The sequence below is a fragment of the Barbus barbus genome, assembly GCF_936440315.1.
Source record: "Barbus barbus genome assembly, chromosome: 6".
Classification (NCBI taxonomy): Eukaryota; Metazoa; Chordata; class Actinopteri; order Cypriniformes; family Cyprinidae; genus Barbus; species Barbus barbus.
The window spans coordinates 2,585,583-2,598,469 of NC_136734.1; the positions used below are offsets into that span (position 1 = coordinate 2,585,583).

Here is a 12,887-nt window from a genome sequence, read left to right on the forward strand (position 1 = left end):
GAGAAGTTTAAAGCCTCCTATCCCGGCCAACACTGTTCTGTGTGAAGCTCCTGCAGGGTCAGGAGAGCTGAAGAAGCACTGGTGCATTGAGTGGGTCTTTGCACGGGAGGCATGAAACACGATCCTCAGAACACTTTTCACGAGTGTTGTTTTTGCACCCGGGACGGTAAAAATGGCCGGCGATCAGCTGCGGTATCAAAACAGAGCGCAGGCTGTGGTTTACTTACCCCTTCTCCCTCCCCTCTCCATAAACTGAAGAGTATTTTCAGGTCCTGCGGCCCGCTGTGCCCGGGATCCTGGATTTACACCCGGATACATGGCCCTGGACGGCCTGATCCCTTTGATAGACAGGGCACAGACTAGAACTTGCGGTTTCTAATAAAACGCAGCGCTTGGTTTTTACAACGTGACGGCCCTGCTTGCCTCCTCATTTGAGCAGAGTTATGGAGGGTTCGAACAGTGGGCATAAAAAGACTTGTTTTTTTGTTGTTTTTCCAGCATCATTACTCCAGTCTTCAGTGTCACATGATCCTTCAGAAATCATTCTAATATGCTGATTTGCTGCTCAAGAAACATTTCTGATTAATATCAATGTCGAAAACAGTTGTGCTGCTTCATATTTTTGTGGAAAAACAGAATTTATTTGAAACCGAAATCTTGTGTAACATTATAAATATCTACACTGTATTGTTTTTTTGATACATTTGATAAATATCCGTGCTCTAATAAAAGTATTTTTTTTTATAAAAGAACAACAAAGATCTTTTGAACAGTAGTGTATGAATGATTTGGTTGAATCTGTGATAATTCCTGAAGACACACAGGAACAGTCACGTCACTGAAACAGATCATTGTACTGCATGAACACCCAAGCGTTTTGAAACGCAGGCCTGATATTGTTCTGTAATGATGAAAGCCTCGTCTGTTGTGGGACGGGACGGGATGGTTGAGGAAGCTCAGAAGAGTAAGGGAATGTGGTTTTGAGCCGGTCTCCTGCAGACCACCTGTCAGCCCCACATTAGTTCTGACCCATTGGAGGTCAATGCAGGGGGAGGCTGTGGAGCACCTGAGCTCCAGATAATGAGCTTCATCTCACTCCATCTGTTTAACAGACGTCCACCCGCAGTTGGCTGAGTATATATAGGCCCGTTGATGCTGGAATCCACCTGCTACGAGATCGATTTGCTACACAGGACAGAAGGACAGCAAAACAACACAAAGATGCATCTTACGACCAAGGTTCTGCCTGATTAAACTGTACCAATGATTAAAAATTATTCTTTAAAAACACTCACACGGCAAAGCATCTGCAAATTACGAGCACTGGGTTTTTTAGCAGGTGCATGGGACAAAAATTGCGTTTTTTATTTTAGACTCTTTTTAGGGGATTTCATAAAGCAATATTACTTTTCAGATGGTAAAATGCGGTGATTGCAACAATGCACAGTATGGAAGTAGCTAGAACAATCATTTGTAAGGGACTGCATCAATATCACAACAAAAAATAAAGTAATTAATAAATAATAAATAAGGAAAATGTTTATGTAAAATGCTTTAATCTAGAACTCACATTGCGAGTTTTTTGTTTTTGTTTTGAAATTATAACCAAACTGTGCTTAAAGACTTTTTAATAATCAAGCCCTTGTGGAAACCTCCAAAACTCTTTAAAATGAGAATATTTAAAGTTTTAAGTGACGTTAAAAGATTTGCTCATTCACTACAATGAGTTTTGTAATTAAATTGAAAAACTGTGCCTATGTGCTCAAATCTTGAAAAACAAAAGACAGCTTAAACACACATGTGTGTGCATCTTAAGCCTCATAATATCAATCTCATGTTCTCTTATTTGGTTTAGCAACAGAGTCGCAGGGGGGTTTTCCAGAGCCCCTCCTCTTCCATTCCATATTGTTTGGTCGCCTCTTTCTCCACACGAATAAGTGGATTAGGGAACAGGCTTCCGGTGGGCACAAAGCGATGGGGAGCTCAGTGTCACAGTCCGTGATAAAAGTGTGGAGCTCAGCTCTACAGCCAGGGCGGAAACACGGGGGTCACACCGCTAATCCCATTATAGGAAGAAGAGACCACAAGAAAGACTGAGGGAATCTGGGTACTGCACGACAGAAGAAAGAGTTTAGGGTCCGACGAGGGAAAATGTACTGCTCTTGGAGATATCAGCAGACTAGAGGCCTCAGATATGTCAACACTGTTGTATGGTTCAACTAAACTTCTTTGGAGAAGTAAAAACAGATGCAAATGAGATGAATGTGGAGAGCAGCACAGACTATCTGATCTTGGGAGAATTCGATGATGAATGTTTGAATTCATACTGAAATCTCTGTCAGAGAAGATCTCAAATTACAATGTTACAGAGCCATATAAAGAATCTTGAATCAGAGACTCACATTCTACCTAAATATGAATTTAAAAATAATTATACAATTCATTCTATATAAATATATCAGGAAGTATTTTAGTATTTCATGTGATTAAACAAGTTAATGTGTATATGTGTGTGTGTGTGTGTGTGTGTGTGTGTGGAAGCTTTAACCCTTTTTTCAGGATTCTATGATGAATAAAAAGATAAAAAGAACAGCATTTATTCTAAATAGGAATCTTTTAAAACAATATACACTGATGTTCACAAATTTGGGATCAGTATGCTTTTTTTGGGAAAGAAATTAATACTTTTATTCAGCAAGGAGAAGTTAAAATGATAAAAAGTAAAGACTTATATTTTTGAATAAATGCTGTTCTTTAGAATCCTGAAAAAAGTATCAACGGTTCCAAAAAATATTGTGCAGCACAGCTGTTTTCAACATTGATAATTATCAGAAATGTTTCTTGAGCAGCAAATCAGCATATTAGAATGATTTCTGAAGGATCATGTGACACTGAAGACTGGAGTAATGATGCAAAAAATTCATTTGCTAAATTATAAAGTATTTAAAAACAGAAAAACTTTATTTTAACTTGTAATAACATTTCACAATATCACTGTTTTTACAGTATTTTTGATCAAATAAACGCAGCCTTGTTCTCCATTTAATGTCATTGCTGCCCAGGAGAAAGAACTGCAAGATCTCATAGAAGTGGTAAAAAAGTGGGTTGCAAACACTGTAAGTCATCATGGGGAATGTGCTGGTGTGAGTCGAGCCACACTGAGACACGTGTGTTTCTGCATGTCTGCAGACTCTCACATGCTCCTGAGAGCCTCTCTCTCCTCAAATGCTTCAAGCGCACGGCCAGAATGTGAGAGGAGGATGTGAGAGCAGGCCTGCAGGTACACAGCACCTGGGTGGAAGCACTTGACAGAGCCGTGCCAACCTCTCCTCACAGCTGGGTGACAGCAGCAGCAGCGAGAGGTGATGTTTGAGCAGACATTCCAGCCCAGAAACCACAGAGACACACGGAGCAACACAGAGGCATAACGATTCAGAATAGCACCAGAAGGAAATTCTGCATCCAACGCCACATAATCCAAGTGCAAGAGAAACAGAAAATAAATCTAAGTGCTGAAAAGTCGCTTAGTTGATGAAACACACAACAGTCTCCAACCAGCACTACTGACAGACCAAGAACATCAACCAGATCAAAGTCACCTATTAATGGAAAAATAATTAAATCAAAATGCTACAGGGCCATATATATATATATATATATATATATATATATATATACACACACACACACACACATACATATACATATTGCATGCATTATGTATAAAATGTATATGTATAAAAATATCCGTATGATGAATACAAATATATATATATATTTATATATATAATTTTAGATAGCCATGGGATATAAATATAAGGTAAATAAATATTGACATTTTTTTTTTCAATCTTTATATGTACACAATAAACTACACCTGACTGTCAGCCTAACAAGAAAGAAAGAAAGAAAGAAAGAAAGAAAGAAAGAAAGAAAGAAAGAAGCAGAGGGTGTGTGTAGCCTATTTGAGGGTATTTCACACTCTCTCTCAAAGGAGGCCACAGTGTGCAGAGTGAACGATCTCACATACACGCGATGAGAACACACACACACACACACACACTCAGCTCCTGCCTGCGCTCACACACATCTGTTATCACATTTATAGGATATTGCAAAATCATGCTTCGTTTAGTTATTGTTTCTTAATAATTTCTGCCAGCACATTTCAGCTTATCTGATCAGACTAAATGTTCTGACTTTTAGCAAATTGTTTCTTGCTCATGCTTTAGTGCACACTCTCACCAAACGCACTGTTCCACTAAAACAGCTTAAAATAAAAAGAATAAGGTACATGTGGGAGACAAGCACAATCCTAAACATGACATTATTACATGTATATAGATCTATTAATTACCCTGCTTCAAATCATATCTGTTTTCAATAAAAATCTTTTACAACTCTTTACATAATCTATTACAGATAATATTAATATACTGTATATATCTGCGAGAATTGTTTAAATAATTTTGTACATCTTCTGAATTATGCCAATGACACCAAGAGTGAATGTTTATGTTGTACAACATGGCACTGTCTTTTCTCCCGTATTTAAATGAGCTTTCATTGGAAAGCTGACATGTAAATGTTTGTCAAGCTTTGTTACTTCATGCAGAACAGCAATCTGCTTGTCAACACAAAATAACGGGAATCACTCAAAATATGTCTACAGATTATGGAGTTTTAATTTTAAGGTACCCTAAAAATGATGTCGATTAAAACACGCTTCATATGAATGTTATTGCATTAAAAAACTAAATGTCAACAGGTTCAATTTCATGCATCCATCCACTAAATCACTGCCACAGCAGCCAACTCAAAGTAAATGAGCAAAAATGGTGTAGAAAAGGGGAATTAGTTCGAAGTACTGCATGTGTTTGATATTTTGTAAATGCTGACTTAAGTGCACAAGTACTTTCAGGGCCAATGATGGAACAGGCTAGAGAAGCGAACGTCTAATTCCCACATCATTTCTGAAGGGCTAATAAGTGTGTTTGTTGTTTCTGTAAACTGAGATATTTCTCTGAGCATCAGAATCTAAACATAGAAAGAGGAGAGTTGAAGAATTCCTGCTCTCAACTTCAGCTAGACCTGACCAAAACCATTGACGGTCTAGAATTGTTTAACAAATAACCAAAGCCACAAAAAAGGCCATTAAAGGATTTTGAAAGAGACTTTGTGTGTATGTATATGTTTCCTAAGGGTCCACCAGCGGTTGTAAAGTGGCAAATATTTTTTCTCTCATATACAGGGGCCTATAGCTCTGATTACAGCCCCTTTGGGATTGGGTTTCTGCCATGTCAGAGTTAATGGAAAACTTGTTCTTTAGAGCATTTCTAGTCAAAACTAAATTGTATGTGAAAAATACTCTACAATACCCAACAATAAACTGCTTTACAGCAACATGCAACAAAATCACAAACAAATTATGAAAAGAAATTATAAGCAAAAAAGGCATACTGTTACCATATGTGAGATCAGAATCTTATGTAAGATTATATGAATACTAAATATGTCATACACATTAAAATAAATAAATAAACAAACTTTTTTTCAGGAAAAGGTGTTTTAGATTTAGCCATGGGATAAATACGTTTTTTTTTTTTATATATTTTTATATGTATGCAGAATATCAAAATCCCCATATGAATAAAATTATTTAGATACATGTATTTGCAACAAGCTCACAAGCAAACCAATTTTGTTGTTGTTGTTGTTTTACTGGATTTTCATGCTAAACTGCTAAAAACAAGCTCCTTTAAAATTAGCAACACTGACTAGAATCATATTCATAATCGCTGTGATCTTGGCTATTATGGGACAAAATATGCTTCTAAACCTATATTAAGTTTCAGCGTGCCATATCATGTCATGAGCTGAGTGTGAAATCAACACAAAACGCCACATGTTCCAGCTATTACCTTAAGATGCTTGATAAGACGAATATCAGACATTCACTTAGCAGTAAACAAATTGAACCATGAATGGCAGAAAATCTCCTTTCTCTTCCAATAATACACCACAGGTCAAACACACAATTGCAAACTTTCTCCTCAAGCATGGTGCAGAGCGATATTTAGAGGATGTTTCCATTTGAAAACCATTACATCACTGTCCCCTCAAACAATGGTAATATGTGCGTCTGCAGTAAAACACACACAAAACACCTCTAGTTTTCATCACATTAACATGTTCCACTAGCATCTGACAACCATAGAAGTGTCCAAATACTTCATTTTGAATACTATACTGTTTTATCTTTCAAAAACCTAACACTGAAACATAAGCAATGTAATGTAAAAACTGCAGTTATTTCATCTAGATACATCTCATAAGTGTCAGTGCAGAGCTTTACTGTTCCACTCATTACATGTGCGTCTTTCAGTTAGAGAGAGTTAAGTGTGGAGGTGTGTGTGAGTGTGTGTGAGTGTGTTTTGTGGCTGTCTGTGGTGCTTGTTAATCTCTCTTAAATGAGAGTCATAAAAAGCAGGCCGGGGTGTGAATTAAGAGCACTAAGTACCTCATCGCTGCTTTATATACTAAGAGACAAATAACACACCGTTTACAAATAACACACTGTTAAAGCTACTTCATACAGTTTGGGGACGGATATGTAGTTTGTTGACTGCTTAAAATTGACAAATAAATATGAATCTACATTACAATTGTGCTACAATTATCTCAGTGTCTAGAGTAACTGCCTATCTGTCTGTTTATCTATCTATATAAACAAATGTTCTTCCATTAACCTTAATAGAACATTATGTATGGTCTTTAATAATGTTCTCAAAACATTAAAAGCGTTATACATTGTTCATGGAATGTTTGTTTAGTTGGGCACCTGTCTGTCATTTTTTAAATGTTACCACTTGTTTCAGAATGTTCAGAGAACATTTAAAAGTAACATTCTAATAATCTTTGCAAAATTATACAATGGAATGTTCTCTTCACGTTCGCATAACAAATAAAAACGGTATAAAACATTTTAAAAACGTAACTATTGAACGTTTAATCATATTTTTTATAACTTAATGGGATAGGAACGTTGTAATAAAAAAGAAAAAGAAAAAAAGAAATTTGGCATTTTTAAATCATATTTCTTGAATTCTAGTCTGCGTGGTTGACATGCCCAAAATAGAGGAATTCCTGAATGTAACACCCTAGACAGAGAGAACATTGCTATGTGATATTAGTCATTTTCAATACTATTTAGGGCAGATAGGATGGATAGTATGCACACTGGGATGCAGGGATAGAGAAATACTTCTTGCTTAGGGGGCCTTGTGAAAGACGCTGTCTAATAACGCGATAATGTCGCGATGCATGAAGAAGAGGATTTGGACAAAAATTCAAAAGAACCTGCAGACAAGCATGAAAAGCAGACGAGCATCATGACCGCTACTGAACACTGGACACACCACGAGCTCCGTGATTTATGCATAGTCTAGGCTACTACTGACGCACACGAAAACGCCAGTATAAGAACTAGACTGATTTATTATTATATTATTTATTTCGCATTATATCGTAATTCTCAATGTTTTTTGTTGTACTTTAACAGACAAATAATTAATCTAGGCCTATATTTTGATGCAGTGTTTCCTTTTACAATACGTGCAAAAAGCCAATAATAATAATAATAATTAGCATTCTTGTTCTTATTGCCGTTATCGTTATTTGCTAAAACACTAAAAATTATAATATCGAAATAGCAATTGGCCTTAAATATTGATTATATATATATATATATATATATATATATATATATATATGTATGTGTGTGTGTGTGTGTGTGTACCTACTTAACCATATTTTGGGGACAAATGTGTACACAAAAGTGCGGTAAACCTGACAAAATCTCCAAAAACCTCCCTTTGGGGACGTCCTCATTTGTAAAAGGGGTTTAAAAATAAACTAAACACAAGTTTTTTTGAAATTGTAAAAATGCAGAAAGTCTCCTGTGAGGTCTAAGTTTAGGTGTAGGGCAATAGCACATATACAGTTTGTACAGTATAAAAACCATTACGCATATGGAATGTCCCCACTTAGATAGCTAAGTAAACGTGTGTGTGTGTGTGTAAACAAAAATTTAGAAATATTCGCTTCCCTTTAAATAAACACACTCGCCCTCACTTCAAAACGTTATGATTATTAAAAGCGCAAACTGAAGCTCCGCGCAGCTGCAACGACGCGTAACCGATGAGATGAATGAATGAATGAAGCAGCTCTTACTGTTGGTAGTCGTGTTTGCAGTAGAGTTTGTGATCTCTGGAGTAGCAGCTCATGGTGAGAAGCTGCTGACACACCGAGCACTGCAAGCACTCCTCGTGCCACGATCTGTCGTTCACGCGCAGGAGGAAGCGATCAGAGATCGGTCTGTGGCATCCTTCACACACACTCTGATGCACGCAGTCTGAACCTGAACACACACACCAATACACATCAGATACTTCCACTGGACGATTAAAAAAACACATAAACGCCAGAACTCATTTTCTAGGCCTACACTGCACAATATGCATATTACTTCCATAAGTATCATAACATAATCTGAGTGAAAATGCGCAGTTTTGACACTTTAAAAAAATTATTTTGTTGACGTAATCAGGTTGATTCAGGCATTGAATTTAATATGCGAAATTGTAGGCCTATTTAAAAATATATATTTTTTATTTGTTTATTTCAAAACTTTACGTTAATGAATGCTTTACTATAGAATATTAAATCTAATTTACTGGCTTCGAAAGAAAGAAAGAAAGAAAGAAAGAAAGAAAGAAAGAAAGAAAGAAAGAAAGAAAGAAAGAAAGAAAGAAAGAAAGAAAGAAAGAAAGAAAATTTTGTTGTTTTTTTTTCACTTTGAATGATCATGCAAGTAGCCTACTTTAAAATATACGTCTATTAATCGAAATATTTGTGTTACATTTTCTACCTAGGTTCGTTTTATTTAAAACAATGTTTTTTTTTACCAAAAAATATAAAGAGAAAAATGTATTTACCCACAGAAGTGGCAGTTACAAAATATGAATCGTATTTCTATTTAATTGTATTAAATCTATTCTATTTCTAAATATATTCGTTAAATCTATTCTATTTCTATATTCTAAATTCTATTTAATTGCTCTATTCTGTTTAACTAAAACAACTGATTTGCAGGTGAAACGCCAACAACAATCTGATAATGATTAAATGCTAAACACGTTACATTAGTGTCCATACTCAGTAGATGAAAAACATGTAATATAGAATTATTTTGTGAAGCTGTTTTTAATTGCACAGCGTCGTTGTTGTAATTAATTATAAGACAGTAGGCTAATATTCATGGGAAATTTACAAGCGCTGTAAAAACGCGAAAAGGTGCACTTGTATCTGATCTGACTACTCGTAAACTTTCATTGGTGTCATACGAATTATAATTTAGACTTTAAGATCCATTTCTGAAACGAGTGTAAAGCGCGTAACTGGAACTCACCCAGCATCACTCCCAAAGACTCTGCTCCTGTTCTGAACTGATCTTCAATTTTGATTCCGTCCAGCATCTCTGAAGTGTAGCAGGACAGCGGCTCTCTACTGACCTGTTGCAATGTCCAGAAAGAGGAGTGTAGAAGCAGCAGCAGGCGGACCGGAACGAGACAGAAACTAAAAGTAAACTAGTCTCGCAAGTTCTATGTCTAGAGCACGAGGTGTTGACGCTTGATTCTGAGGTTCCTTCGAGAGAAAGCGTCCAGTGAAGTCACATCCACGGGGAACCGGCTCTGATAATCCTGTGAGCTCCTCACTGAGGGTTCATGAGTCCTGTGCTCCTCTTGAGGAGCCCGTGGAGCTGATCGCGTCATTCTCCTGAGCTGCATGTGATGCTATTGGTGCTGGATCCCAGCAGAACCGCCTACAACACCAGATGTGCTGAGGACAAACGCGCAGCAATAAGTATTCACATAAAAGTATCTGGACATCATAAACTCTATTAAAATGTTTCGCGGAAAAAAACAGTATATGGAAATATCTATAGCCTTACTAGTTTAAGTGACTCCAACTGAAGTAGTATTTCTAGAAGTCAGATCAGGTATAGAAAAAACTCCTTCAGGCAATAACGACACATTTTCATCTTTTACAGTCTCAATATTTGCGAATATAGGTTACAGAATTCAATGCGATGATTTCAGCTGCGACAAAGACACAAATGATGGCGATGGTTATTAGTATTATTAATTGTGTCTAATATTATAAACTAAATCGAGACGTTTTAGAAAAAAAAGTATAGCCTATATAATATTTTAACATTTTTCGTCACCATATTTTAAATAAAAAATCAGGAAAAAATCAGCATGTAACCATATTAAGTCTCAAAATATTTTTGTTTTTGTTTCTTCTATTACAATAATTCATGTCAATCACGAAAGTGCCTTTCTATACGACGTACATGAATACAGACTATAGCCTAATTAAAAATAATGTAACTTTTTTATATCTTAAAATAGTCATCATCGAATATCGTTACGTTTGATTTTGCCCTTTTTGTTGCGTTTTTTAATTTTTTTTTATTGCTTTTGTCATAAATTCTCAAAGCATTCAGCTGTGAAATCGGGACAATATAGTCTAATCTCAAGTCAGATATTTCTCAAAGAATCATTTCATTTCTCGCGCAGCTGCTATGAAAACTGCGCTGCTTTTATCTTCATGAAGTGACATTATCTGCATGATTAATAAAGACCCAGATAAAGGCTGATTTAATCTCTCTGCGCATAATATCCATGTAAAATTCATAAGGAGAATCTTTTGTGTTTCAGATTCATTTCGCAGACAGACATCTCAGAGCAATAAACCTGCGAGGAATATAGAAAGATAAAGGGGGAGTTTGTATCTTTATTACTTTCCTCATTAGTATTCTTCTCTTTTCTAATTATGACAGGCTGATTTACGTCTCCTGTAGATCAAATATGCCTTTTTTTTATAACCTACAAGGGAGATTTATTTTTATTGTGTCCCCTTCACTTCTGAGAGAAACGATTTATATGTATACGGTTTTGTTTTATATAGCCTAAAATAAAAATGAGTAAAATTATTCACACACGACATAACATTATTTCTACCAATTAAACTGCATTATTTAAAACTAATGCATATTCTTAATTAGCCTAAACGCATTCAAATATCTTAACATTAAACGTTAGGCCTAAACTGTTCGTGTTTGTATAAGAGCCTAAGGTTCAGACAGTTTTGCTTCATGTCCCACTGATATTTTAAAGATAAATTTAGGCTAGCGAATAAAATTATGTTAAAAATCTTCAGGATAAGGCTTCTATGGTATTTTTCAGTGTGCGAATTTTTTCAGCGACTTTAATTTTTTCCTTAAACGTTATGAACGTAAGTTTTTTCATTCTGATTTTATATAAAGACACACTCGTCCACTTTGTTCTGGTACTTCTGGAGAAAAGCTCACTGGTCTAAGCCATATTTAGACAAAAGCATAAATGATTTTAAACGAAACGAAACGGCATGCATGCATAATATAATAATACAATCAATCAATAAATAAATACGATGCATAGATTTGTAAATGCACTGCTTGCGACTGTTAGTTTTTAATAATCTTGTCTTTAAAAGCTCTAACACTGAAGCACATTGTGTTCTTGTGCCCTCTAGCGTCAATCCACCTGCTATTGGACTACAATCTCTGTCTGTCATTATGTCCTCACTGCAACAGACCACATAACACACAGCCAGTGGTGTCTAATTAATAGCTATTTACATAGCACTGTACTGTAACATTATGGCCAGTGTTCCACATTCAGTGGTGTCTATATAAAATACTTCAAAATACGGTCAATATTAAGGTTAAATGGGGAAAAATGCACCCTCTTAAGAAGAATGTGCATTTATTTTTAAATTATAACACATTTAGATTAATTTTAGCGTGTGTGCAGGATGATGGTGCATGTTATTAAAGGAAATAAACAGAAACATTCGCTAAATTAGGTGTCACAGCACAAGATGTAAAATTATTCAAAGAGGCCTTCTTATAAACACCGGCTGAAATTTTACATAATGTAGGCTATGAATGATTTTTGATGCCATTTGTATATAATCTATTTTATTTAAAATTGTCTTTTGAATAATTGAATCACAAATGACAGAAAAAGCAGAATCCCAGTAAAAGAAATTCATCTGAATGGTCAATTTAATCTATGACTTATATAAAGGCATATGGATATTTACATAAAGATGTCATAATTGCAACAATAGGAATGCAAATTAAATTATTTCCCTCAATTAGCCTTTAGGTTTTAATGAAAAGTGAAGATGTCTGAAATGTGCATCTAATTCATGGAAATACTGAATGATAACCCTATTAATTGCAATAACTATTACAAAATAACATATAACCGCGTTAATAATCAAAACTGTTTTGACTGACTAAATTTGACAAATATTCAGATGAAATGACAAAATGTATGATCAAGATTTAAAAAATTAAGGTCATCTTACCCCACCTCACGCTACTTATCATTTCTAGGAAATTTCTTTTCTGCAATTAATTGACACTAAATATGCACAAACGTTTGCAGAAAATAAACAAATTTGATTTTTTTTCTGGTTAGACAGCAATGAAAATTTTTGAAGATCTGCATTGAAATCTTATTGGATATTTAGTCCTATTGCATTCTATATAATGAAAGGAATACAAAACTCTTGGGATGTATTTTTGTTTTAAGTCATGTGAAGCATTACCCGAAAGGGCTGAAAAATTTGAGGCAAGACCAAAGAGTGCCATAAAGCAGTGTCATTTGATGTCTGTGACACTGATAAGAATGAAGTTAATTGTGAGCAAATCCTCTTCAGAAAAGCGGTTTATTAAACTCAGGTGGCTTTAATAGCACCTTTTATCAATC

At 35.4% G+C, this 12,887-nt stretch overlaps 1 protein-coding gene across 1 annotated transcript in view; it reads right to left on the reverse strand.

The window, feature by feature from the left end:
• Nucleotides 1-9,850, reverse strand: part of LOC306871638 (LIM/homeobox protein LMX-1.2-like) — a 40,593-nt gene extending 30,743 nt beyond the window's left edge. Inside the window, exons 1-2 of the mRNA XM_079419703.1 lie at nucleotides 9,470-9,850; nucleotides 8,233-8,419 (exon numbers count right to left, since the gene is read on the reverse strand). Of these exons, the coding sequence (XP_079275829.1) occupies nucleotides 8,233-8,419; nucleotides 9,470-9,536 (254 nt within the window). The 5' untranslated portion in view covers nucleotides 9,537-9,850. The remainder of the gene's footprint in view (nucleotides 1-8,232; nucleotides 8,420-9,469) is intronic.
• Between the last annotated feature and the right edge of the window lie 3,037 nt (nucleotides 9,851-12,887).